At 43.9% G+C, this 27,322-nt stretch overlaps 2 protein-coding genes across 8 annotated transcripts in view; one reads left to right on the forward strand and one right to left on the reverse strand.

Moving 5' to 3' along the window:
* SDHAF2 (succinate dehydrogenase complex assembly factor 2) overlaps positions 1 to 2,844 on the reverse strand; it is an 18,379-nt gene extending 15,535 nt beyond the window's left edge. Inside the window, exon 1 of the mRNA XM_023189524.1 lies at positions 2,712 to 2,844. Coding sequence (XP_023045292.1) covers positions 2,712 to 2,747 — 36 coding nt within the window. The 5' untranslated portion in view covers positions 2,748 to 2,844. The remainder of the gene's footprint in view (positions 1 to 2,711) is intronic.
* A 4-nt stretch (positions 2,845 to 2,848) lies between these two features.
* Positions 2,849 to 27,322, forward strand: part of CPSF7 (cleavage and polyadenylation specific factor 7) — a 29,039-nt gene continuing 4,565 nt past the window's right edge. Inside the window, exons 1-10 of one of the 7 annotated variants that reach the window (XM_023189519.1) lie at positions 2,901 to 2,979; positions 3,608 to 3,716; positions 11,979 to 12,197; positions 12,457 to 12,533; positions 13,027 to 13,130; positions 13,504 to 13,676; positions 17,045 to 17,459; positions 17,842 to 17,960; positions 21,660 to 21,828; positions 22,491 to 22,658. In XM_023189519.1, coding sequence (XP_023045287.1) covers positions 12,531 to 12,533; positions 13,027 to 13,130; positions 13,504 to 13,676; positions 17,045 to 17,459; positions 17,842 to 17,960; positions 21,660 to 21,828; positions 22,491 to 22,653 — 1,146 coding nt within the window. In that variant the 5' untranslated portion in view covers positions 2,901 to 2,979; positions 3,608 to 3,716; positions 11,979 to 12,197; positions 12,457 to 12,530 and the 3' untranslated portion in view covers positions 22,654 to 22,658. Of the gene's footprint in view, positions 2,980 to 3,607; positions 3,717 to 11,978; positions 12,198 to 12,456; positions 12,534 to 13,026; positions 13,131 to 13,503; positions 13,677 to 17,044; positions 17,460 to 17,841; positions 17,961 to 21,659; positions 21,829 to 22,490; positions 22,659 to 27,322 lie in introns of all 7 variants that reach the window. The other 6 variants (XM_023189520.1, XM_023189522.1, XM_023189515.1 and 3 more) reach the window with 6 other exon arrangements.

Below are 27,322 nucleotides of genomic sequence, written 5' to 3' on the forward strand. Positions count from 1 at the left end.
CTATCTCAAAAAAAAAAAAAAATATATATATATTTATATAAAATATTTATCTCTTTCAAATATATATATATATAATATCTATATATAGGCAAGTACAGAATACTATAATACTGTAACTATGGTATGTAAATCACTTTTTATTTTGGTATAGATATTAAAGACAAAAGTATAAAAATAACTATAAAAATTTGTTAATGGAGACAATATAAAAGATGTAATTTGTGACACCAATAACATAAAAGGGGTCATAAAACAGCAGAGTTTTTGTATGCAATGGAAATTAAGTTATCAATCAAAACAGATTGTTATGTTTTACATAAGCCACACGGTAATCACAAAGAAATACCTGTGTAAGACATACAAGAAAATGAGAAATTCATTTCTCAAACTATGTGACTACAAAAAGAAAAAAAAGTCAATGAAATACAAAGGATGACAAGAGTGGAAAAGAGGAGCAAAAAAGTTGTAAGACAGAGAACAGTTTACAAAATGGCAACAGCAAGCACGGTTGACCCTCCACATCTGTGGGTTCCACACCTGCACATTCAACCAACTGCACACTCAACCGTGGATCAAAAATACTCAAAAGAAATAACAAATAGTACAACAATTAAAAAACAACTGAGATATAGTATAACAAGTATTTATATAGTCTTGACATTGTTTTCAGTATTATAAGTAATCTAGAAATAATTTAGAGCATATGAAAGGATGTGTGGGGTGGGGGAGACATATCTAATGTAAACGGCGAGTTAATGGGTGCACCACACCAACATGGCACATGTATACATATGTAACAAACCTGCACGTTGTGCACATGTACCCCAGAACTTAAAGTATAAAAAAAAAGGAAAGAAAAAAAAAGAAAGGATATGTGTAGATTATATGCAACTACTATGCCATTTTATATGAGACTGAGCATCTGCAGATTTTGATATCCACAGAGGGTTCTACAACAGTCATCCCATGGATACAAAGGGATAATTGTACTTCCCTATTTTATTTTATTTATTTTTTGAGACAAGGTCTCACTCCTAATGCCCGGGCTGGAGTGCAGTTGCAAAATCATAGCTCACTGCAGCCTTGACTTCTCAGACTCACTCCCACCTCAGCCTCTCAAGTAGCTGGGACTACAGGTGTGCACTACCACACCTGCAAATTTTTTTTAGTAGAGAAGGGGTTTTGCCATGTTGCCCAGGCTGGTCTCGAACTTCAGGCCAGGCGCGGAGGCTCACGCCTATAATCCCAGCACTTTGTGAGGCCAAGGTGGGTGGATCACGAGGTCAGGAGATTGAAACCATCCCGGCTAACACGGTGAAACCCAGTCTCTACTAAAAATACAAAAAATTAGCTGGGCATGGTGGCAGGCGCCTGTAGTCCCAGCTACTCGGTAGACTGAGGCAGGAGAATGGCATGAATCCGGGAGGCAGAGCTTGTAGTGAGCACTCCAACCTGGGCAACAGAGCGAGACTCTGTCTCAAAAAAATTAATAATAATAATAATAATAATAATAAAATAAAATAAACTCCCCAATCAAAAGAAATGGTTGAATGAATTTCTAAAAAAAGATTCAATTATATGCGGTACAAGAGACATTTTATTAAAACCTGGAAATCAACAGCAAAAGAAAAGCTGGAAAATTCACAAATAAGTGGAAATTAAACAACACACTCTTGAATAATCAATGAGTCAAAGAAGACATCAAAAGGAAAATTAGAAAATATCTTGAGACACGCCGGGAATGGTGGCCCAGCACTTTTTGGAAAGCTGAGGCGGGAGGATCACTTGAGGCCAGGAGTTTGAGACCAGCCTGAGCAACATAGTGAGACCCTGTCTCTACAAAAAAAAAAAAAAAAAAAAAAGGAAAACAACAAAAAACCAATAAAAAGGAAACATCCTGAGACAAACTACAACCCAATATATACAAAATTATGAGATGCGACAAAAGCAGTACTAAGAAGGAAGTTTATGGTGTAAACGCCTACGTCAAAAAAGAATAAAGATCAAGTCCCTGGGTCTATAGGGAAAAAAAAAAAAAAGAATAAAGATAGGGATGGGGGTAGGAGGAGAAGATAGAGGCAAAGTTACTTTGTAACAGCAGGATAGGAAAAAAGAGTAAGTTCCAGTGCTCTACTACATATTAGAGTGACTACAGCTAATAACACTGTACTGTGTATGTCAAGATGGCTAGAAAAAGATCTTGAAAAGTTATCACCACAAAGAAATGATAAAGATTTGCGGTGATGGACATGCTAACTACGCTGATTTGATTATACAATGTACACAAGTATTAAAACATTATACTGTACCCCCATAAACACGTACAATTATTTTATGTCCGTTATAAACAAAACAAAGAGCTCAAGATACTATGTGAAACCACGAAAGGCATTAAAGACTAAAGAACGGGGAGAAGGGGCGCCCAGAGGAAGTTGGGCTAACCCCGCCTGGGACGTAGGTGAGAGGTGAATTGAGTCTTGGAAGATGACTTATCGTTTAAGCAGTTATTTTCAGACTGGCACACAGTAGGCTCACCAAAGAATGGAAGCGACCTTTATTTCCTGAGCTGCAGAATCGGCCTCTCCCTGGGCCTGCCCTTGCCCTAGGCTATCGGGCAGACGAACGCTCCCCAAGATAGAGACCACAGAAGAAGACAAAGCGTAATCCGCGCTGCCGCCCGCCCCGGACGCTAGAACGTTCTTTCTCCTTACCTGCGATGAAATCGAGAACACTGTGGACACAGCCATTTTCCCCACCTGCACCGGAAACCGGCTGCACAGGCACTTCCGGGAACTCCTAGCCGCACGGCCAGCCGACTACGGCAGCCGCGGAGGACCTGAGGCGGAAGGTGCGTCCTTGCGTATGCCGGAAGTGGCGGTGCGTGTGACGCCGGCGGCGGGGGGGCGGGACCTGGGGCGGAGAGCGGTTCGCGCGCTTCGGGCCTAGTCCGGACTCGCCGCTGCCGCCGCCATATTCCCGGTAACGGGGGCGCGCGGCCGGGGGCAGGTTGGGCCGGAAGAGGGGTCCGGGCCGGTGCTGAGGCGGGGAGGGGGTCTTTGAGATGGGACGGCCGGAGTCTGCGGGCGGAGGGAGGCACTGGCCTTTGAGGGAGGGGGCAGAGAGAGCGCCGGGCCGGGTGTGTGGGGAGGGAGCGGGGCGGGCCTAGCTGGGGGCGAAGAGTAGGCCTGGGTGGGGAGCAGAGGTGGCTGGAGTAGCTTGACACCCGGGGTCCCTGGCCGGAGCCGCTTTGGGGCCTAGGCAGGTGCGACAGACACGGGCTGCGGGCTTCGCCGCGGTCTTTCTTCGCAACGCGGTCCTAGGGCCCCTAGGAGCCGAAGGTGGGACTTTTCCGTCGCGCCATAGGCAGCTGCGGCGCCGACGCGGCGCTACCCGGGTCGGGCCCTAGGGTGATGGGCAGCGACCCCCGGTGGCCTGGGAGAGCTGGGGGCGGCGCGAGGCCGGGGGCGGGGCGGAGCGGAGCGGGTGGGGCCGAGCTCGGGCCGCTAGGATGCTGCGTCTCTGGAGATGGGAGGTTAGCAACCATGGCCCTCCTCCCAGGCCAGGACCCTCCTGCCTTCTAATTCTTGCATTTTTCCGAATCCCGCAGTGGCATCTTCCTTACTTTGTCCATCCTCCGGGCTCGCGATCTTCCTTCCGGAGCCATGTCAGAAGGAGTGGACTTGATTGATATATATGCTGACGAGGAGTTCAACCAGGTGAGGGGTCATCAGGAGCTTTGGGATTTTCCTTGATCATCTGAGGAATCATTTTCAGCAAACTGGCAGTGGTTTCAAGCTGTACCAGTCCTAGACTTGAACACACGTCTATCCGGTCTGAAATTTTTCCCCTGCAGAAACTTTAAAGACTACACTCCTTTCCTCTTTATGTTAATTTGAAGCTCCAGGCTTAATTTTAAAGGCTTTGATTTAAGAGCAAATAAAAAGCAGGTGTAATACAATGGTGAATCAACCTGTGGAATTTACTCCCCAGGAAGCCAAAGTTGGATGTCAGACTAACCACCCTTAAAAATCAAAAGTACATTTGCTACAGTATTCATGAGGACAGTGTTGATACTTGTTCCTTTACATTCTCAGCTTGCAGCTGGAGAAGTATAGTCCCCTCCACCGAAACAGTGCAAAAACAAAGTAGAAAAGATAACTTTAACATTTAGTTTCAACTCCATTCCAATTAAGTTTTACTTGCTTTTATGAGTAGTTTGACTCCAGTCATGAGAAGTCCACAGGCATTTTGGTATAATAAATTGTGTTGATTAACTTTAGTCTTTCTAGAGGGAATAAAAGGGTAAAGACGTTAGACACGCCATTTAGAAGACAGATATAGACTCATGCACATACCCTCAGTTGGATTTGTTTTTATTGTACCAGGGAACATTATACAGAAATTTTTTTTTTTTTTTTTTTTGAGACGGAGTCTCGCTCTGTTGCCCAGGCTGGAGTGCAGTGGCCGGATCTCAGCTCACTGCAAGCTCCGCCTCCTGGGTTTACACCATTCTCCTGCCTCAGCCTCCCTAGTAGCTGGGACTACAGGCACCCGCCACCTCGCCCGGCTAGTTTTTTGTATTTTTTTTTTAGTAGAGACGGGGTTTCACCGGGTTAGCCAGGATGGTCTCGATCTCCTGACCTTGTGATCCGCCCGTCTCGGCCTCCCAAAGTGCTGGGATTACAGGCTTGAGCCACCGCGCCCGGCCCATTATACAGAAATTTGTCTAGAGCTGGGCACGGTGACTCTTGACTGTAATCTCAGCTGCTCCGGAGGCTGAGATGGGAAGAGTGCTTAAGGCCAGGAGTTCAATACCAGCCAAGGCAACATAACAAGACCCAGTCTCTACAAAAGGGTAAAAAAAAACACACACAACTAGATGTGGTGGCTTGTGCCTGTAGTCCCATCTGCTCTGGAGAGTGAGTCAAGAGGTACTCCCTGAGCCCAGGAGTGCAAGGCTGCAGTGAGCCATGATTGGGCTGCTGCATGCTATCCTGGGCAACAGAGCAAGATCCTCCTGACTCTTAAAAACACAAGAAAAATTCTCTCAGGAATAATCTTCCATGCAGTTCAGTTTTTCAGTCTTGAAGTCAGTTCTCAAGAATGTTCCAAAGTTTCTATTGAAAACTTACTAATACCTTGCCTGGGTTATTTTCAGCACCATTCTACATAAGTTTAGCTGGCTCTTCCCATTTGCATCTTCCAGTGGGTACACATAAGGACCTGGTAAGAGCATGTAGTGAATGGGCTAGAAAAGGAATGTTCCCTGGTTGGACCCTGACTTTGATATGAGGCAACAGAAGAGGTGGATACATGCCATTTATTTTTCACTTGGCATAAGTTTACATTAAACTCTATTTTTTGATGCATTATGGATTTGTAACATGGAAATTATAAACCATACACAAAAGTAGAATAATGTAATGGCTTTGTACCCATTATACAGCTTCACCAATTATACATTTTAATGGCAGGTTTCTTGTCTCTACTCTGGTTAACTGTGGTCCTTTAAATATAGCTGCTGATTGTCTTAAATACATGAATTTTCCTCTTTTTTTTTTTTTTTTCTTTTTCTTTTTTCTTGAGACGGAGTCTCTCTGTCACCCAGGCTGGAGTGCAATGGCACGATCTTGGCTCACTGCAACCTCTGCCTCCCAGGTTCAAGCGATTCTCCTGCCTCAGCCTCCTGAGTAGCTGGGACTACAGGCGTGGGCCACCACACCTGGCTAATTTTTGTATTTTTAATCGAGATGGGGTTTCACCATGTTGGCCAGGTTGGTCTCGAACGCCTGACCTCGTGATCTGCCCGCCTTGGCCTCCCAAAGTGCTGGGATTACAGGCGTGAGCCACTGTGCATGGCAAAAAAAAATTTTAATTTTAAATACAATAGTTATGGATAAAAGAGAAAAGTTCCAGATGTTAATTTAGTTACAAAATCATTGTTTTCCATATTCACTTGAATCAGACTTTTACTACCTTAAAAAAAAAAAAAAACAACAGTCTTGCTGTGTTGCCTAGGCTGGTCTCTCAACTCCTGAGCTTAAGTGATTCTCCCACTTCAGCCTCCCAAACTGTTGGGATTACAGGTGTGAGCCACTCTGCCCAGTTCAGACTTTTTGCAGATTATGTTTTTCCCCCACTAAGATAACAAGAGCGCTCTTTAGTTCTTCTCTTTTTTTTTCTTTTTGAGACAGAGTCTCTCTTTGTCGCCAGGCTGGAGTGCAGTGGCACCATCTTGGTTTACTGCAACCTCCGTTTCCCGGGTTCAAGTGATTCTCCTGTCTCAGCCTCCTGAGTAGCTGGAACTACAAGTGCACGCCGCCACGCCCAGCTAATTTTTGTATTTTTAGTAGAGATGGAGTTTCACCATGTTGGCCAGGATGGTCTCAATCTCTTGACCTTATGATCCACCCACCTCGGCCTCCCAAAGTGCTGGGATTACAGGTGTGAGCCGTCACACCCAGCCGCCTTCTCTGTTATTAATGAAAAGCTTTTCCCCTTCTAATTTCTTATCTGTGGATTGATAATGGTGCCATTCATTTCATTTTGAGAAATAGGCAGAATCCATTGTCCAGTGGTACTGCTTTGTTAGAGTAGAAGTTATTGACTTCGACAGTTTGTTCTCTGGTCTCCTCTGTTAAAAAGGACTTTTTTACAGGTCTAAGACAGGCTAAAGATAGTATGTAGACTTTAATAGATGTATATATCCAACAGGCAATGTTTGACAATGGGCAAGCTGAAGAAAGTGTGCATATTGAATATCTTATGTTTTGTGGAAGGTGATGAGATAAGTGCTTCCCCGCCCACACACATGCAAATTAGTTATTTTTGACAAAGTTAGCGTGTCATCTGGAACCTACAGAAATTATTAAAAAAAAAAAAAAAACTTTGGCTACAATTGTTAGAAGCTGGCTTAGTCTGAAGGCACCCAGTACAAATTGTGTTTTAGAATGTTTTAAGAATGTTACCAATTTTGCCCCAGGCTGGCCTATGCACAGGAAGCCCTTCGTGTACATTTTGCTCCCCAAGGAAAATTAATATTTTTCCTAGATGGAACCCTATGGTGCTTATTCCCTGATCTCTTAGAGCACTTGCTGCAAAAGCCTTTTTTGCCAGAGCTACTTTATTCCTGTAACATAGGGAGTCCTGGGATTCACACTGGCTCTCTTGGACCAGGGAGAACTCTGGAAAGGTGACTGAGATCAGTTGTTCTGCTGGGAGTCTTGGCTTCTCATACTGAGACAGGCTTTGCATAGTGTGCCCAGTTCTCTTCCTTACGTCCATCAACAAATATTTATTTATTGAGTTACTTGTGTTTGCTAAGCACTGTGCCAGGACTAGTGAAGTAAAAGGGAAAAAAAAGGGTCTCTGTACTCAAAACAGATGCCACTCCTAGTGGGTAGGGGTGGTGGACAATGGCAATGTACAAAGAAGGACAAGGAGGGTGTAAAGTGAGAACTGTGGAAATAGTCATTATAAAGCCAAAATTTTTTATTAAGCCTTGGTTACAATTAAAAGAAACAATGGGGCCGGGCGTGGTGGCTCAAGCCTGTAATCCCAGCACTTTGGGAGGCCGAGACGGGTGGATCACAAGGTCAGGAGATCGAGACCATCCTGGCTAATACAGTGAAACACCGTCTCTACTAAAAAATACAAAAAACTAGCCAGGCGAGGTGGCGGGCGCCTGTAGTCCCAGCTACTTGGGAGGCTGAGGCAGGAGAATGGCATAAACCCAGGGGGCGGAGCTTTCAGTGAGCTGAGATCTGGCCACTGCACTCCAGCCTGGGCGACAGAGTGAGACTCGTCTCAAAAAAAAAAAAAAAAAAAGAAAAAGAAACAATGGTATCAAGTTGGTTGCTCTGAGAAAAATAAATCCTAGGCTAGTTACTTCCCTCAGTGGGATATCAGGAAGAAGAGGGTGGAGGGTAGGAACATTGAGCAGACAAGTGGAGAAGATCTTATTTAAATTGAAAATCACACACGTTCTCTTTTGTTTACAGAGAAGCAAGAAGTTTCTATGAGACAGTCACAGTTCTTTCTGTGCTATTGAACACAAAATTATTTGAGATAGTTGTTGAATATTAGATATATGTTTCATGTTTAATCTCCCTGGAATGAAACTTTGAACATCAGTGCATGTAAAATGTACTTTTCACTTAATTTATAGAATTTGATTTTACTTTAATCTATCACTGCATAAATCGCCTGAGAAAAATCTCTGGCCCTTAACTGTGTTTCTGTTTTATTAACTGAACAAGTAAAATGAATTGTGATGCTGGGGGATTAAAATCCAAACAATTTGATACCTTGTTTCTTCAGTAGAGCCCTCAACAGTCTTGCCCTGTGCAGTTCCCACCAACTTCTTTGAACTGAGACTCTGTGGCCCACAGAGACCATTTAAATCTTGTGATAATTTTGTATTCATTCAGTCCTTTTGTTTCTAAAAGTGGTAGCCATACCAAGATCCTCCAGGATCTAGTTTATCCTATTCTTTAAGGGATCTTAAAACAGTAGATTGGTTGCCTAAGCTTATAGTATGAAGGGTTTCCTGGTGATGCATTTGGTCTCTGAGCTGTCCAAATCTGCATGTTAGTCCACTACTCAATTTTCAGTGATAATTTTTACATTAGAAATTTTAGACACATATATCTGAATTACAGATACCGCATGGAAGGGAATCTCAATTTGGTTCCATTTGATTATCCGAGATGATGTGTCTCCTTATTCCCTTTAAGTTTCATTTGAAAATCCTTGATTTAAAAAAAAGAAGGCTGGGTGCGGTGGCTTATTCCTATAATCCCAGCACTTTGAGAGACTGAGGTGGGAGGATCACCTGAGGTCTGGAGTTCGAGACCTGGCCAACATGGTGAAACCCCATCTCTACTAAAAATACAAAAATTAGCTGGATGTGGTGGTACACACCTGTAATTCCAGCTGCTCGGGAGGCTGAGGCAGGAGAATGGCTTGAACCCAGGAGGCAGAGGTTTCAGTGAGCTGAGATCACGCCACTGCACTTCAACCTGGGTGACAAAGTGACACTCTATCTCAGAAAAAAAGGAGAATCTTGGTGTGAAGTAGTGCTTTCTAAGGATTTGAGCATTGGATAGATCAAGTGATGTATATAAATCCTTTCTCTACCTTGAACCACAGAAGCAACTCACCATACCTGGTACATGAATAGAAGAGTGATTTCGTCTAGAGTTGGGATGGTTTTGAAACATAAGAGCTATGAAATATTTTATGGTGATTACTTACACATAAAATGTTTTCCCACTTATTAGCCCTAGCTGACCTCATCTTACTTTATTATCCACCCTGTCCTCTGCAGTGTTAGCTTCTCTCCTCATTCTTTACATGCTGATCCTTTTTGTGTACGATCCTTTCTTACGGGTTTGACCACATGGAACAAGCTTCCTGTGCTTATTTGCCTCACTGATTCCTTTTCTTGTTAAGTTGCCCTGTAAAAGTTTATTCTCTCTTGTTATTCTTTTTCTAACGTTTTTACAAGGGTTAAGCCCTCCTGGTGGGTTTTTTAGAGTGTTTGTAATATTTGAAAATATTTATATGCTTTAGGAAGTAGAATCTTTCCCCCTTCTCTGTCAGAACAACCCAAGATTATTCTCTTAGTGTGCATTTTCTTCCACGGTACTTCACATAAACTAAAACACTAAAAGATTGTTTCCAAAGGTTCTTATAATACAAGGATTGGTCTAAGAGTAAATTTTTTAGTGAGTCTTCTTCAGATCACTTCAGAATTAGCAGTTCTTGCCGTGATATTGGAGGGAGAAAGTTATGGGAGTCACCTGTCTGTAGTTGCCTTGAAGAAAGTATTTCTTCAGGGTACTGGACAAGTGGCCCAACTTAGGTGTCTCCTTTATTCCCTCTTTAAAAGAATAGCAATGTGAAAGTGCTGTAGCATCCTTAAAACACTGAACTACTTGCTGTCTCTGTCATTTTGGCAGCATTGTCTTTAGCATTGTTTGAATGTTTTGTCTAATTCTTGCAATAAAAATAAAATACTTGTCTAATCCTTAAAAAGATTTCTCTGAGGCTAGGCATGTTGGCTCACGCCTGTAATCCTAGCACTTTGGGAGGCCGAGGTGGGCAGATCACGAGGTCAGGAGTTCGAGACCAGCCTGACCAACGTGGTGAAACCCCATCTCTACTAAAAATACAAAAATTAGCTGGGCATGGTGGCATGCACCTGTAATCCCAGCTACTCAGGAGGCTGAGGCAGAAGAATCGCTTGAACCCAAGAGTCGGAGATTGCAGTGAGCCAAGATGGCGCCACTGCACTCCAGCCTGGGCAATGGAGCAAGACTCTGTCTCCAAAAAAAAAAAAAAATAGAAAGATTTCTCTGAGATAATTACGTTTTAGAATCCTGAACACTTTTTTTTTTTTTTTTTTTTTTAATAATAGGGTCTAACTCTGTTGCCCAGGCTGGACTGCAGTGGTCCACTCATGGCTCACTGCAACATCAACCTCCCGGGCTCAAGTGATCCTCTTGCCTCTCGAGTAGCTAGGACTATAGTTTTGTGCCACCATGCCCAGCTAATTTTTGTATTTATTGTAGAGATAGGGTTTTACCACGTTGCCCAGGCTGGTCTGAAACTTTTGGGCTCGAGCAGTTTGCCTGTCTCTGTGTCCTAAAGTGCCGGGATACAGGCGTCAGCCACTGCACCCAGCCTGTAAAATCCTAAACATTAAGGTCCCATATTGTTGTTGTTGTTGTAGTAGTAGTACTAGTAGTACTAGTAGTAGTAGTAGTAGTAGTAGTAGTAGTTTTAGGGGTTTTGGTATATAGTAATATATCACATAGGCAGAATGTATAATTTGCACATCTTCTGTAATACATATTCATATTATAAATGCTTACTGTGTGATACAGTTTATGATATAGGTTCTTGTCGTATTTTCTGGCCCTTATATTTTAGAGAACTTTAACTGTTTTTTGTGTATCATTGAAAATCGGCTGGGCATGGTAGTCACCCCTGTAATCCCAGCACTTTGGGAGGCCTTGGCCAGTGGATCACTTGAGTCCAGGAGTTCCACACTAGCCTGGGCAACATGGTGAAACCGTGTCTCTACAAAAAATTTGAAAATTAGCTGGGCATGGTTGCGCATGTCTGTAGTCCCCAGTTACTTGGAGGCTGAGGTGGGAGGATCACTTGAGCCCAGCAGGTTGAAGTTGCAGTGAGTTGTGATTGCACCACTGCCCTCCAGCCTGGGTGACAAAGTGAGACCCTGTCTCAGAAAAAAAAAGTACGTCTCCTAGATTCATGGCATGGTAATGCATTGGGTCTGTATGTCATTTAAGAAATAGAACTTAGTAGGGGAAAACCACTGTTGTTATTCCCTTCCCTTTTATTTATTTTTTATTTTCTCTGATGGAAAGATGGGATTGTATACAATGAGTTTAGAGCTTTCCTAAATCATTTGTACCAATCAAGGGATTTAAATCAATAACTCCCAATCTTTTTTGCATTTTTGTACCCACTTTCATGCTTTTTCTCTGTATTCAGTTTCTGAATAAATTTATTATTAAATAGACTAGTGAATTTTATGTAACACTTGATTTTAGAAATAGCATAAGATGTTGAAAATAAGTTTTCATTAGCTTATCTTAGATGTGGTCTTTAGAAGTTGACCTTATTGATCACAGCAGCCCATGCATCTCATTATGCATTCTTCCTTTGCTTGCTTAATCACCCAGTGCCTTTTGATTCTTGCCAGTGGCTGAAGCCATAAACTTTACAGACTGTTACCAGAATCTTGAGAGAAAAAAAAAATGTACATAATCTGAATTAAGTGGTACAGTTTCAACAGGAGGTTTTTCTTACCTTGTTTCCTAGGGTAGGACAAGGAAGTTTTGTACATGTTTTATCAAGTATTTAACTGGATTGTAATAAACTAGAATGAAACAGAATGAACAAAATGAAGTTTGCAAACCTACCTTTGCCAACTCCTCATCTCTTAGGACCCAGAGTTCAACAATACAGATCAGATTGACCTGTATGATGATGTGCTGACAGCCACCTCACAGCCCTCAGATGACAGAAGCAGCAGCACTGAGCCACCTCCTCCTGTTCGCCAGGAGCCATCTCCCAAGCCCAACAACAAGACCCCTGCAATTCTGTATACCTACAGTGGCCTGCGTAATAGACGAGCTGCCGTCTATGTGGGCAGCTTCTCCTGGGTGAGTGTGGGTAACCAAAAATGCTTATGGGTGGGCTGGAGGGAGAGCACTGGGAGGTGATGGCATTTTCAGAAACCATTGTTGCACTGTTTTGTGCTCTGATGGGGTTGGATTTCTTTTTCCTGGGATCAGGTTGGATTGATCTCTGAAAGAGAACTATCCTGAGGACGTACTGGTGCCGAAGAAAGCAATGATTAAGTGGGTAGTTGCTTTTTCTGCCATCTTGTTACTGCCCCTGACCCTGGGGCTTTATGTCTAGCAGGGTCATCTGTGGGACGAGATTTCAGAGTGAACACCTTGAACTCTTGGTGGTCATTAGATGGTCCTGTGATAATGGTGGGTGATGGGGATTAAAGACCTTGATAACTCTAGTATACTTGGGGTAGGTGGTGACTGTTGTTCTGCAAGTTATTTTGTCATGTTTTGGGGCTGGTGGTGGGGGTGGTTTTTCCGAGTTAGAAAATATATTTACTGTGGGGAAGTTCTGGCAATGGTCAACTCTAGCCTGTCAGATCTATAATTAAAAAATTGCTAGCTGTCAGTGTTTGAACTGATGACCAGCCAGCCCAAATGGCAGTCAAAGTTACAATAAGTTTTAATCTTCTCAATCTCTAAAGATGGGGATTGGGGGTAAGTGGGTTTGGACTTCTGTATGGCTGAGGACAGTAAGAAAAGTCTGCACTAACTGAAATATTGCCAGGCTTTTGAGTTTCCTCTGGGGGGATTTAGTTGTGACTAGAATCCTGGGTTTGGGGGGCAGGGTCTGGGACATTGGCAGGCGGGGGTATAGCTCTTGACATCTCTTCCTTTTCCATCTTGCCGGCCCCAGTGGACCACAGACCAGCAGCTGATCCAGGTTATTCGCTCTATAGGAGTCTATGATGTGGTGGAGTTGAAATTTGCAGAGAATCGAGCAAATGGCCAGTCCAAAGGGTGAGGTCTGGATTTGAGAAGCCCCTTTTAATTTGTAACCATTGGGATAACAGATCAGCACTATATTTTGGCCCTGAATTTTAATCCCTCCCACCCCTGGCCCAGCTTTAATGCCTTGGTTTTGGCAAACTGCCTTAGAAAGGGACCTAGCTGCAATGTGGTAGAACATGCATCTCTTAAGGGGCGAAGAATACTGATTTTTAATTCCAAAAAAAGCAAAGATTTAGGCTCTTTGTTGTTAGTAGTGCTGTGTGTGTGTGTTTAGTTTAGCAAGATGTCCTTTGCTTTATCGATTTTTACTAAAAATAGAATTTCTTTTTTCTTCTCTTGGTTGTCTACAGATTTCATTCATTTTTAATTTTTCCTTCCTAAGGTATGCTGAGGTGGTGGTAGCCTCTGAAAACTCTGTCCACAAATTGTTGGAACTCCTACCAGGAAAAGTTCTTAATGGAGAAAAAGTGGACGTGAGGCCGGCCACCCGGCAGAACCTGTCACAGTTTGAGGCACAGGCTCGGAAACGTGAGTGTGTCCGAGTCCCAAGAGGGGGTACGTGGAGACCATCTGTATGAAGGGGGGGATGTTTGTGGGTTTGTTTTCTGTGGTGTAGGCTCAGCCTACAGTGTGGATGAGTTTGGGGGAGGGTGATGGTGGTTGTAAGTGGTGTCGTGGTCGACAAGTAGTCCCCAAGATAGGTCTGTATAGAAGAAAGAGCATTGTGCTGGGAGTCAAGTAGGTTCAGGTTGTAGTTTGGTTCTGCCAATAATTCATTGTGTGACCTTGGCCAAGTCACTTTACTGCTTAGGGCCTGTTTCCCCATCTGGACTAGTGACATGATATTTAAAGTTCCATCAGTTCTAAATTCTTTCTATCTAAAAATTGGCATATGGTGAATGGGCTTAATTTTTAAGACATGCCTCTCTATAAATTATCAAGAAGCAGCCACCCTAAAATGTAACTAAAAGGTGCCTATAATCTTTTCATAAACGTTCATTGGAAGGATACTCTAAGGAATCAACCAAGAGGAGTGTAGGAGAACAAGAATTGAACAATATTTCTCCAGCATTGTCCAGGGGAGAGGGTGCTCTTTTGATTACCAAATGTTTTAGTCTGCTTGGCAGGTATATCCCATTAGTAAAGAAAGTTAGAGGCCGGGCGCGGTGGCTGACGCCTATAATCCCAGCACTTTGAGAGGCCAAGGTGGGTGGATCATGAGGTCAAGAATTCGAGACCAGCCTCGCCAACATGGTGAAACCCCCATTTCTACTAGGAATACAAAAATTAGCTGAGTGTGGTGACACATGCCTGTAATCCCAGCTACACGGGAGACTGAGGCAGGAGAACTGCTTAAACACGGGAGACGGAGGTTGCAGTGAGCTGAAATCAGGCCACTGCACTCCAGCCTGGGCGACAGAGCAAGACTCCGTCTCGGGGTGGGAGAGTTAGGGGCTGGGCGTGGTGGCTCACACTGTAATCCCAGCACTTCGGAAGGCCAAGGTGGGCAGATCACCTGAGGTCAGGAGTTGGAGACCAGCCTTGGCAACATGGCAAAACCCTGTCTCTACTAAAAATACAAAACTTAGCTGGTTATGGTGGCACATGCCTGTAATCTCAGCTGCTTGGGAGGCTGATGCAGGTGAATCTCTTGAACCCCAGCGGTGGAGGTTGCAGTGACCTGAGATTGCACCACCACCCTCCAGCCTGGGTGACAGAGTGAGTCTCAAAAAAAAAAAAAAGAAAACTACACCAGACTACCCTAGTTTGAGGACAGTGTACCTTACATTCATCTTACTCTCTTTATTTCGACTGTACTCACTAAGCCACTTTCTTATGCTAATTTGGTTTCCCAATTAGGGTCTCCTACTGGGAAGAGAATGCGCTGACCAGCCGACACAAGTACTCTGGTCTGCTTGGCAGTTATATTTCTCATTGTAAATTAATAAATTGGTGTGCTGGTTTATGAGTCAGTCTCTTGTGAGTTTGGTTAGCATGTATCAGTCTCCTACGGCCTAGTCACCCTGGTTGAAGCAGGTTTCTGAATCTGAGAAACCTGAGGACTAGACCTTGGATTTTCCTGACCTCATAAAGTGCAGCCACCCTGCAAGGCCCTCCCTGAGACAGTCAGCCACCCTTATTTTCTTTTGCTACAGTGGGAGGAACAGCAAAGTTTCATCACCGATCTTCTGTCACTGCTTAGGTCCAGCTCTCAAAATAGTGCCTTGTATTGATTGGGTTTATCCTCCAGGTAGAAATAGGACCACTTCACTTTTGCATAGGAACAGCTGTTCTTTTAACTAGATTGACAGCCTAGATAGATTGGGTGTGAACTCTTACTGCTCCATGTTAGAAAGGACACACTTTTCTTCCTTGACAAGTATTTTCAAGTCCCCTCTGTTTTGGAGTCTTTCTGTAATTCACCGCTGACCTTCCTTAGGTACGTAATTTTACAGTTGTATTGGGAATAACATTCCTACTTCTATTCAACTGCTTTTCATGTTACCATTCTTTGCTGAAAAGATTGTGGTAACTGAGTGCAGTTTTTCTCTGTCGTGCTGATGGACCTGGGCTCTGTTAATCACTAAGTAAAGCTGGTGGACTTCCTCTGCATAAAAATGGTTGCCTCTTGGGACTTGTAGCCATAGATAAAAAATAGAATCCTTGCAGATGTGACAACAGTAGTAGCTGGGAAAGTGGTTAGCTGTTAGATGACACTTGCCTAATACCTTTTTGTTCTTCAGTTTGAGAGAACTCTAGGAAAGAGCCAGTTGCCATGTGTTTGAGACATGAAGAATAAGACAGCATTGACACTGTTTCTGTAATAGAGAAGTCTAGGAGGTTGTCAGCATAATTCATTCCACCTTAGGCTTTACTCAGGAGCTGGGATTAACTATCATGTTCTAGTTTAAGGAGCACTCTTTCCCTCCACACTTGCTGCCAATGGTATCTTTCTATTTCTAAGACTCCCCTAGGGCCATGTGATCTTGTTCTGTTGGATTCCACATTTAACAGGCTTAAACTGGAGAGAAGGAACAAGTTTAATCAAGTGACTTGACAGGGTCAGAATCCATGCTTCCAGCTGTTTAAAACATGTTCTGAGCTCCTGTTGTGCACAGCACCATACTGGCATGTGGTGATGATGTTCCTGTTAGGCTGCCCTGAGGAGTAGAGGATTTTGGCCATTGAAATGTAGCAGGAGTTCCCCAGATTTGAGACATGGTTTGTAGCAAGCTTTTGCTAAGCATCCTTACTGTCAGCTGTGTGTCATGTGCTCCTGCTGTGGGCAGATCTTTTATTGGCCTATCTCCCAATTTTTCTTTCACTTAACCTTCAATTGTTTAGTCTTTATGCATGTCTTTTTCTCACCCTGATTACTGGTTTTAGTATGTAAATAGAAGTGCCATCCAGTTCCTGCCACTCCCTCTCTTCCCCTAAATTCCCTAGCCAACACCCTGTGGCAAAGAGAACATTTTAAGTGTGCGACAGGAAGAGGTTAACTAGTATTAGTTTAAGGAGGGAGGTCCTGAACTCTTCAGGAGATGTGGGTTTTCAAGTCAACTGCAATTCACCTGAACATCAGTGAATACTGTCATTTTCTCGTGGGCTGTCAGGATCCTTCTACATTTAAAAATAGAACATATATGTAAGGATAAATTAAATCTGTTCTGAAGCACTTCTGGAGTTCTGGATGAAAAACATTCTTTGACAGGATTTAGGACAATACTGTTTTTTGGATTTAATGTCTTTACTGAGTTGCTTCTGACCTTCTCTGAAGCCAAAGAAAAGGCAGATGATTTTACCTTCTTAGCCACTTTAGTCACCTTCCTCTGTAGGGTGTCTGATAACTCCTGAGGGATGAACTGGTCCTATGGGTTTGTGTAAAGCCTGGGCAGTAACGTTAGTTCTGTTTTGCTTCATAGGAATACCTCCACGGGCCCATTCCCGAGATTCTAGTGACTCTGCTGATGGACGGGCCACACCCTCTGAGAACCTTGTACCCTCATCTGCTCGTGTGGATAAGCCCCCCAGTGTGCTGCCCTACTTCAATCGTCCTCCTTCAGCCCTTCCCCTGATGGGTCTGCCCCCACCACCAATTCCACCCCCACCACCTCTCTCCTCAAGTTTTGGGGTCCCTCCTCCTCCTCCTGGTATCCACTACCAGCATCTCATGCCCCCACCTCCTCGATTACCTCCTCATCTTGCTGTACCTCCCCCTGGGGCCATCCCACCTGCCCTTCACCTCAATCCAGCCTTCTTCCCCCCACCAAATGCTACAGTGGGGCCTCCACCAGATACTTACATGAAGGCCTCTGCCCCCTATAACCACCATGGCAGGTAAGGACTATCTTGTTCCTTTCAGATTTGAGCCAGGGTTAACAAGTGTGTTAAGCATTGTATTCTCCCTGAGAAAGTGAGCACTGAATCCTTCTTCTTTCCCTTATGGACATTCTGTTGTCACAGCATTGACTCCTGGGAAGTAGTTTACTATTTGTTAGTGTTTTCATTTGATGTTTTGATTGCATCTTAACCACTTGACCCAAACCATGTCCTTTATACCCCTTTTAAAGGTACTTAAATTAAATGCTGGAGCAGGTGTTGTGAATGCTACAGATGTCTAGCATTGTTGTGTGTTATGCCAAAATTACAAAAGTATTGTAGAATACAGTAAAAATAATAAGGGGTGTGAGCAATCAAGGATGGTATTTTCTCTATACAGCCGAGATTCGGGCCCTCCACCCTCTACAGTAAGTGAAGCCGAATTTGAAGATATCATGAAGCGAAACAGAGCAATTTCCAGCAGTGCCATTTCCAAAGCGGTATCTGGAGCCAGTGCAGGTAACTCATGCTTACCTTTGCTGCCTTCTCCTTAACCTTTACTTTTTTTCCTGATTTTGTCATTTCTGCTGGCAAAAGTTCAACAAGATAAAGTTGGAGTACTGTAGATATCAAGAGCGGCACACTTTGAAGAGCAATATGTAACCTGATTTCTTGGCCTTGGGGTAGTCCGACTGTATTACTTAGCCTGTATCTAGGCCTGCCCTCATGAAAACCAACTTAATGCCTAGAATATAAAGAATTAATAGAATCTCAATGTGGTATTTGCTGTAGAATGAAATTCCTGCCTCGTGGAAATCTCCATCTCAGTGGTTGATCTTTAGGTTTAGTGTCTACCCAATACCAGATATAGACCCTAGGTTGTTTTTTAGGAATGATGTCTTGACTGGATAATGTGTTTTTTTGTTTGTTTGTTTTGAGAGGGAGTCGCCCAGGCTGGAATTCAGTGGTGCAATCTTGGCTCACTACAACCTCCTGGGTTCAAGCGATTCTCCTGCCTCAGCCTCCTGAGTAGCTGGGATTACAGGCACTTGCCACCATGCCCAGCTAATTTTTGTATTTTTTGTAGAGACAGGGTTTCACCATATTGGCCAGGATGGTCTTGAACTCCTGACCTCAAGTGATCCGCCTGCCTCAGCCTCCCAGAGTGCTGGGATTACAGGTGTGAGCCACCACATCCAGCCTAGATAATGGTTTGCTATGAAATCTCATTACATTTGGGAGTCTAAGCAGAGCTGGTAGGTAGTCTATCCTAAAAAGAGGCAAGTCTATAGATAGTCATCTTAAAGCATGTTATGCCCTTACAGCAAACTTTTGCCCTGCTGTCAGTAGTAAGTGGGAAGAACCAGCAACCACGATTCTGAAAGCTCTGAGCATAAGATCTTTGGTTTCTAAAAGAAGAGGCCACAGGAAGTTTCAGAGTTCTGGTCCAGTTTTCACATCATGACATTAGCCGTATTCACTTCCTTCCTGCGAGTTCCCTACATGAATGTAAATGTCTGTAGATTATCAGATCTCCTGAGAAAAAGTTAGCCCTAAATATTACCATCTGCTTTCCCTCAGTTTTCATCTTTGCATCATCTTGCCAAACTTGAATCCACAGAGTAGGTTAAAGACAGAAAGTATATATGTTCCCTTCATTTTTTCCCACCAGAAAAATCTACATTGACATCTAAATTAATCTTTTTAGGCCAGGTGCAGTGGCTCATGCCTGTAATCCCAGCACTTTGGGAGACCAAGGCGGGTGAATCACTTGAGGTCAGGAGTTTGAGACCAGCCTGGCCAACATGGCAAAAGCCCTTCTCTACTACTAATACAAAAATAAGCCAGTCATGATGGCACACGCCGTAGTCCCAGCTACTTGGGAGGCTGAGGCACGAGGATTGAGGATTGCTTGAGTCCAGGATGTGGAGGTTGTGGTGAGCCAAGATTGTGCCACTGCACTTCAGCCTGGGCGACAGAGTGAAACTGTGTCTCAAAAAATAAAAAAAAATTACTGTTTTTAAATTGGAAAGTAATACATACCCATGGATTATATGGGTTAAATACACAGAGCAATATAAAGAAAGTACTCATTGTTCCTTCTTCCTCATCAACCCTTTCACACTAAGATGATCAATAACTGAATCTTGACCTCCTTCCCTTTTTGTTGTTCTCATTCCAGTCATTCAAACCACAAATACTTATTGAAGGTGCCTACAAAAACAGGCAAAAATTCCCTGCCAGGATGGAGCTGATGTCTTCATAGTCTTGCGCCTCCACTGGACGGTTTCTCCATAGTTTCTATTCTTGTTGCCTTGCACAGAGGAAGCTGCCAGGCTTCATTTTCACTGGACCCCTGCCTGGATTCTTATTTTCTTTGTATTAACCTCTGTCCTTAACGCTCTTGAGTTAGCTTGGAAAAGCAAAGTACAGGTACCCGCCCCAAGACCACTATTCCCTGAGCCAGGCATTGCTCAGAGTTGGGAAATGAAAGGTCTAGTTTTTTATGACAGCATAAATTTTTGTTTGTTTGTTTTTTTTTTGAGACTAAGTCTGGCCCTATTGCCTAGGCTGGAGTAGCGTAGTGGTGTGATCCCGACTCGCTGCAACCTCTCCCTCCCAGATTTAAGCAATTCTCCTGCCTCAGCCCCCCCCCAAATAACTGGCATTACAGGTGCATGCCACACCACCTCGCTAGTTTTTGTATTTTTAGTAGAGACCAGGTTTCACTATGTTGGCCAGGCTGGTCTTGACTTTTGGCCTCAAGTGATCTGCCCACCTCAGCCTCCCGAAGTGCTGGGATTACAAGTGTGAGTCACCGCATCCAGGCATAATTTTTTTAATGTATACATACACTACACATACGTGTTTTATGTAAATAACATATACACGTATACATCTGATTGTAGGTTAAAAATAATTTGTAGAAATACACATTGTTTAGAAAGTCTTGTGAGGTACAGTGGCTCATACCTGTAATCCCAGCACTTTAGGAGGCCCTGGCAGGAGGATCACTTGAGGCCAGGAATTTGAGACCAGCCTGGTCACCATAGTGAGACTCCATCTCTACAAAAAAAATTTGAGGCCGGGCGCGGTGGCTCAAGCCTGTAATCCCAGCACTTTGGGAGGCCGAGACGGGCGGATCACGAGGTCAGGAGATCGAGACCATCCTGGCTAACACTGTGAAACCCCGTCTCTACTAAAAAATACAAAAAACTAGCCGGGCGAGGTGGTGGGCGCCTGTAGTCCCAGCTACTCGGGATGCTGAGGCAGGAGAATGGCGTGAACCCGGGAGGCGGGGCTTGCAGTGAGCTGAGATCCAGCCACTGCACTCCAGCCTGGGCGACAGAGCGAGACTCTGTCACAAAAAAAAAAAAAAATAATAATAATTTTGAAAAATAAGCCAGGTGAAGTGGCATGCAGGAGGCTGGCTTGAGCCCAGGAGTTCAAGGATGCAGTGAGCTATGATCATACCACTACACTTCAGCCTGGATGATAAAACAAGAACCGTTTCAAAAACAAAATGGTGCTGTATACAAGGACCACCAATAAGACCACCTTTTATAGTTTAGTATATATTCCTCCAGAATTTTTTTTGTGCATATGACAATTTATGTATAATTTTTATTGTTTTTACAAAAATGGGATATGGTTTTGAAATTTGCTTGTTTCAGTTAGTATATTCTGGACACCTGTTATATCAACATATAAAATTTACTGATCCTTACTGTGTGCCTGGCACTGTGCTAATGGCTTTACATGGATTACTTTGTTTACATACAGGTTTACCTCCTGCTTTTTAACAACTATGTAATACTCTAGAACCAATGTTCCTTTATATAGCCAGACCCTATTGAAGATAATATAACAAACAACACTAAAACACTGTTAAACATACACACTTGTGAACAGAAGTAGAAAATTTTTAGTAGAATTGCTGGCTCAAAAAATATGCACATTGTTTATTTTAATAGATGTCAAATAGCCCCTGGACAGCAATGTGTCAGTTTGTTCATCTGACAACATCTGTCAGATTCTAAACTGCTGGAATATAGGTGTCATCCAGTTTTACACTTGCAACATCTGCCTCGTCTCTTTTACTGTGGTTGTTTAGGACAGCTAGCTACTCTTGGTTTGTGTCCTCCTGAGTTCTCCTTTTGGTCCAGTTAGCTTACCATCTTTCCTCACCCTTGGCCTTTCTCATTCATCCTTTTTCAGGGGATTATAGTGACGCTATTGAGACGCTGCTCACAGCCATTGCGGTTATCAAACAGTCCCGGGTTGCCAATGATGAGCGTTGCCGTGTCCTCATCTCCTCTCTTAAGGACTGTCTTCATGGCATCGAAGCCAAGTCCTACAGCGTGGGTGCCAGTGGGAGCTCTTCCAGGTGAGTTGGTGATTGTGTCCTCACCTACCAGCCCCAAGCAGCACTCTTCCAAGGATAGGGAGTATGGACAAATGGAGCCCAGGGAATCTGGGAAAGACCTGACTGAAAGTCTGGACCTTAGCCTTCATGTCTTTATGGGCAAGAAACTAATCAGATACTTTCATTAATAAGTGTTGTAACATCTGGAATCTGGTAGGTGAGGCGTGGGCTCATGTAGGAAAAAATACAGACAGGTATTGTTAAGAACATGGGCTTTGGAGTGCTACAAGCTTGGATTGGAATCCCAGTTCTGCTGCTAACTATCTGTATGACCTTCTTGCATATGGAAGTTAGTTAACTTTCCAAGCCTCATTTTTCTCATTTTTTAAAACGGACAATGATGGTATTTATCTTACAGACCTGCTGTAAAGATTAGGTCAGACAATCCATACAAAATTATTAGCACTGCACCTGATAAATTATGTTCTCAACAGATAAATTTACCTGTTAATCATCCTCTCAAAAAAGACTAGTCCTCAAAGAGGTAAAATCCTCAGACAGTAGGCCTATGATAGAGTAATAGAGGAGTAGTTTAGGCAAATATCAGAAGACACCAAAACACCACATTCTTGGAAAGAATGTGGTAGGCCTTCTGAGTGAGGCTGAAGGATCTTTCTAATTAGGAAAAGACATCGGTCCCGGGAAAGGTCACCTAGCCGGTCCCGGGAGAGCAGCAGGAGGCACCGGGATCTGCTTCATAATGAAGATCGGCATGATGATTATTTCCAAGAAAGGAACCGGGAGCACGAGAGACACCGGGATAGAGAACGGGACCGGCACCACTGAGAAAGGTGGGAGAAGCCCCATTCCTGGCTGCTGGGGGATCTTTTATTAAAAAAAGATTTATAGTGAAGAGTTCTCTCTCTTTAAAGCAAAAGTAAATGCAGCAAGGGTAGGGGGAACTTCTGATTTACATAACTGGAATCGCAGGGCAGATTTTCTGCACATTTATGGGGAATCTTTCTCTGAGATTCAGCTCTTTCTGAGATTTCTGCTTGTTTCTTAACTACCTGGTATCTGAGTGAGAGCATGGTGTCTGCATTCAGGCACCAATTTGAATCCCAGTTCCTCCACTAATAATTGGCTATATTACTTTCTGTTCCACAGTTTCTTCATTTGTAAATGAAGATAATAAAAGGAACTGTCCCAATGACTTGCTAAGTTTTAGTGTGAGAGTCCATGCAGACCATTTAGCACTCATGGTACCTATCACATAGTTCTCAATAATTAATAGCTATCATTATTATTATGATGAACTTTCAATTTAAAAAATTAGGAAAATTGACTAAGAATAGTAACACCATTGCCTACTTAGTTTTCAAGGTGCAACATTAATGATTTTAAGAATTAGGCTCAGTACAGTGGCTCACACGTATGATCCCAGCACTTTGGGAGGCCAAGACAAGAGGATTGTTTGAGCCCAGGAGTTCAAGACCAGCCTGGGCAACATAGGGAGACCCTGACTCTACAAAAAATACAAAAATTAGCCAAGTGTGGTGGTACACATTTCGTGGTCCCAGCTACTTAGGAGGTGGAGGTGGGAGGGTTGCTCAAGCCCAGGAGGTCGAGGCTGCAGTGATCTGTGATTGCACCACTCCACTCCACTCCAGACTAAGCAAACAGTGAGACGTTGTCTCAAAAAAGGTGGGGAGGAGGGGCAGGCGGGTGCCTCGTGCCTGTAATCCCAGCACTTCAGTAATTTGGGAGGCAGAGGCTAGAGGATCACTTAAGCACGAGTTTGAGACCAGCCTGAGCAACATAGTGAGACCCTATCTCTTTATTTTTTTTGAGACGGAGCCTCACTTTGCTGCCCAGGTTGGAGTGCAGTGGCATGATCTCGGCTCACTGCAAGCTCCGCTCCCCAAGTTCAAGCCATTCTGCCTCAGCCTCCCCAGCAGCTGGGGCTACAGATACGCCTCACCACGCCTGCTGATTTTTCTATTTTTAGTAGAGGCGGGGCTTCACCATATTGGCCAGGTTGGCCTTGATCTCCTGACTTCGTGATCAGCCCACCTTGACCTCCCAAAGTGCTGGGATTACAGGTGTGAGCCATCACACCCGGCTGATACCCCATCTCTTAAAAAAAAAAAAAAAATTAGTTTATTTAAAAGATTTTGAAAATTAATATGCTTTAGTCAGAGAGGAGAAAGCTGATCTGAAAAATTATCTTTTAATAGGTTTAGGGGCTTTGTGGTGGATAATTAACCTCAACGGAAGGGTTTTTTGCTTTTGGAAAAGACTTAGTGACAAGGTTGTTTATTTTGTTGTGTTTTTTGTTTTGTTTTGTTTTGTTTTTGAGACAGAGTCTCACTCTTTTGCCCATGCTGGAGTGCAGTGGCGCAATCTCGGCTCACTGCAACCTCTGCCTCCTGGTTTCAAGCAGTTCTCTACCTTGGCCTCCCAAGTAGCTGGGATTACAAGCGCCCACCACCACCCCCGGCTGATTTTTGTATTTTTAGTAGAGACGGGGGTTTCACCATCTTGGCCAGACTGGTCTTGAACTCCTGACTTCGTGATCCACCCGACTCGGCCTCCCAAAGTGCTGGGATTACAGGCGTGAGCCACCGCGCCCGGCTGTTTTTTGTTTTGTTTTTTTAAATAGACACAGAGTCTTGCTCTGTCACCCAGGCTGGAGTGCTCTTCTGTGAAGCACTATCATGGCCCTGTAACATCAACCTCCTGGGCTCAGGTGATCCTCCTGCCTCAGCCTCCTGAGGGCTAATTTTTAAATTTTTTGTAGAGTCTCGCTTTGTTGCCCAGGCTGGTCTTGAACTGGCCTCAAGTGATCCTCCTGCCTCAGCCTCCCAATGTGCTGTGGAATTATGGGCATGAAGCCACTGCGACTGGTTATAATTTTCTTTTGAAGCAAAATGAAAGCAGGAAGTTTGGAGAGAAAAACTGTTAAGTAATGGAGAAGTTCAGTTAAGATTAGTTGGATCCAGGAGCTCTGGCGGTGTCATCCAAACTTTATCTGCATCTCTCAGCTCTGCTTTTCTCTGTTGCTTTCATTCTTAGACAGGCTCCATCTTGGTAGGGAGTCAGAGGGGATGCTACATCTTTAGGTTGCATCCTACCAGCTTAGCAATCCCAATTGAAGGAAAGCTTCTGGAAAGATTGTTTCTAATATATAAGCATATAGGAGCAGGTGTTGACTCTGCTTCTATGGAAATCTTTAAAATAGGCCAGACTGGCTAGGGGTCTATCTGTAGTTCCTGGAGGCTATTGCGTGACCCAGGTAACTTCAGGGTCCTTTCTCAATTTTGTGGTTGCAGATTTATAAGTCTCTAGGACTTCCCATTTTTCTGTCTCACATCAAGTACATTAAGAAGATGTCCTTGGCTGGGTGCCGTGGCTCACGCCTGTAATCCCAGCACTTTAGGAGGCCAAGGTGGGCAGATCACGAGGTCAGGAGATCGAGACCATCCTGGCTAACACGGTGAAACCCCGTCTCTACTAAAAATACGAAAAATTAGCCGGGCGTGGTGGCGGGCGCGTGTAGTCCCAGCTACTCGGGAGGCTAAGGCAGGAGAATGGCATGAACCCGGGAGGTGGAGGTTGCAGTGAACCGAGATCGCACCACTGTACTCCAGCCTGGGTGAAAGAATGAGACTCTGTCTCCAAAAAAATAAAAAAGAAAAAGATGTCCTTGATCTTTTGCCTGCTTGATCTAAAGTAATGGTAATTGAAAAGGAAGGTGAGGGGAAAGAATAGTAGTTCTGTTTGGTGTCTTTGGGATGGTGATGTCTGGATGAAGAAGGAGAAAGAAACTCACACCACCTGTGAGCCCCTATTGTTCATGAGCAATAGCTGGAATGTAAATAGTTGGAAAATTTGCAGTATTGTGCCTAGTGATGACCTTCTAAAAACCAAAATACACCTTTTAGGTTGGCTACTGCCCTCTATCTTGTTCTTTGACCATTAGCTTAAAAACATTTATAGCCAGGAATTGTTTTGTCTTTAATTGCCAAAAGAGGCAAATAAGTGGGAAGATGAAAAATTACTAATATTTTTTGTCTCTGTTCTCTGTTGTTAGCCACTCATTTATTCCACGAAATCCTAGAGTGCTTAGCATCATTGAAATCCAGGATAACCCATGTAGAATCAACAGTTAGGCTATGGGTTCTAGGTACTTCTTTCTAGATTTTGCAGCAGGTTGAGTTTGGGGAGATGCCCACGTATCCTCTGGAAAAGCAGACACTAATGTAGATGGAGACCACAAACAACTTTGGCCTAACTCAGTCTCAGGTGGGCATGAGGGCAGGCATTGGAGTAGGTCTTGGTCCAGTCCTCACTCCCTTTTCTTGTTTGAGTCTGCACAGTTGCTGGTGTTACTTGTGGATTGAAAAGCACATGTAGGCCACAGTGTATGTCTTTTGGAGCTGACTGGGATGAGAGTGACCAGGGAGGTGATGACTGACCTGTGCAGAGCATGAACTGTCGTCTTTGGGGCTGCATTCAGTTTAGCAGTTAGAACATGACTGCATGTCACCATCCCTGATGGCTTTGCTCCTGACAGCCCTAGGACAAGGAAATTACCAGCGAGATCCACTGATCCAGCAGTAGTTTGAGAATTAAACATCTCAACCTGAGTCTTTAGCTGACACTTTGCATTATTTCTTCCACTTATAAAATGGGGCCAGGCACAGTGGCTTATTCCTATAACTTCAACACTGGGAGGCTGAGAGGGGCAGATCACTTGAGCTCAGGGACCGGCCTGGGGAACATGGCAAAACACTCATCTCTACCAGAAATACAAAACTAGCTGGGCATGGTGGTGTGCTCCAGTAGCCCCAGCTACTTGGGAGGGCTGAGGCGGGAGGATCGCTTGAGCCTGGGAGATGGAGGCTGCAGTGAGCCATGTTTGTGCCATTGCACTCCAGCCTGGGCAATAGAGCAAGACCCTGTCTCAAAAAATAATAGTAATAAAAATAAACGGCCGGGCGCAGTGGCTCAAGCCTGTAATCCCAGCACTTTGGGAGGCTGAGACGGGCGGATCACGAGGTCAGGAGATCGAGACCATCCTGGCTAACACAGTGAAACCCCATCTCTACTAAAAATACAAAAAACTAGCCGGGCGAGGTGGCAGGCGCCTGTAGTCCCAGCTACTCCGGAGGCTGAGGCAGGAGAATGGCGTAAACCCGGGAGGCGGAGCTTGCAGTGAGCTGAGATCCGGCCACTGCACTCCAGCCGGGCGACAGAGCAAGACTCCGTCTCAAAAAATAAAAAATAAAAAATAAAATAAAATAAGACGAGACTATTTCTCCCATTATGAGGATAACTCTCTTTTGGTAACTTTGAAAATGCCTTAACAATATTGCCTAGAAAACAGTCATTTGACTTGTGTAGGCCCATGACAAGATGGGAAAAATTAACTGTGAGGCACGTTTTCTACTTCCCCACTTTTCCTGGTCACCCCTTTGATATGGTGGTTATTTCATCTGAATAATACAGTCTG

This window comes from Piliocolobus tephrosceles, chromosome 13 (assembly GCF_002776525.5).
Source record: "Piliocolobus tephrosceles isolate RC106 chromosome 13, ASM277652v3, whole genome shotgun sequence".
NCBI classification, from domain to species: domain Eukaryota; kingdom Metazoa; phylum Chordata; class Mammalia; order Primates; family Cercopithecidae; genus Piliocolobus; species Piliocolobus tephrosceles.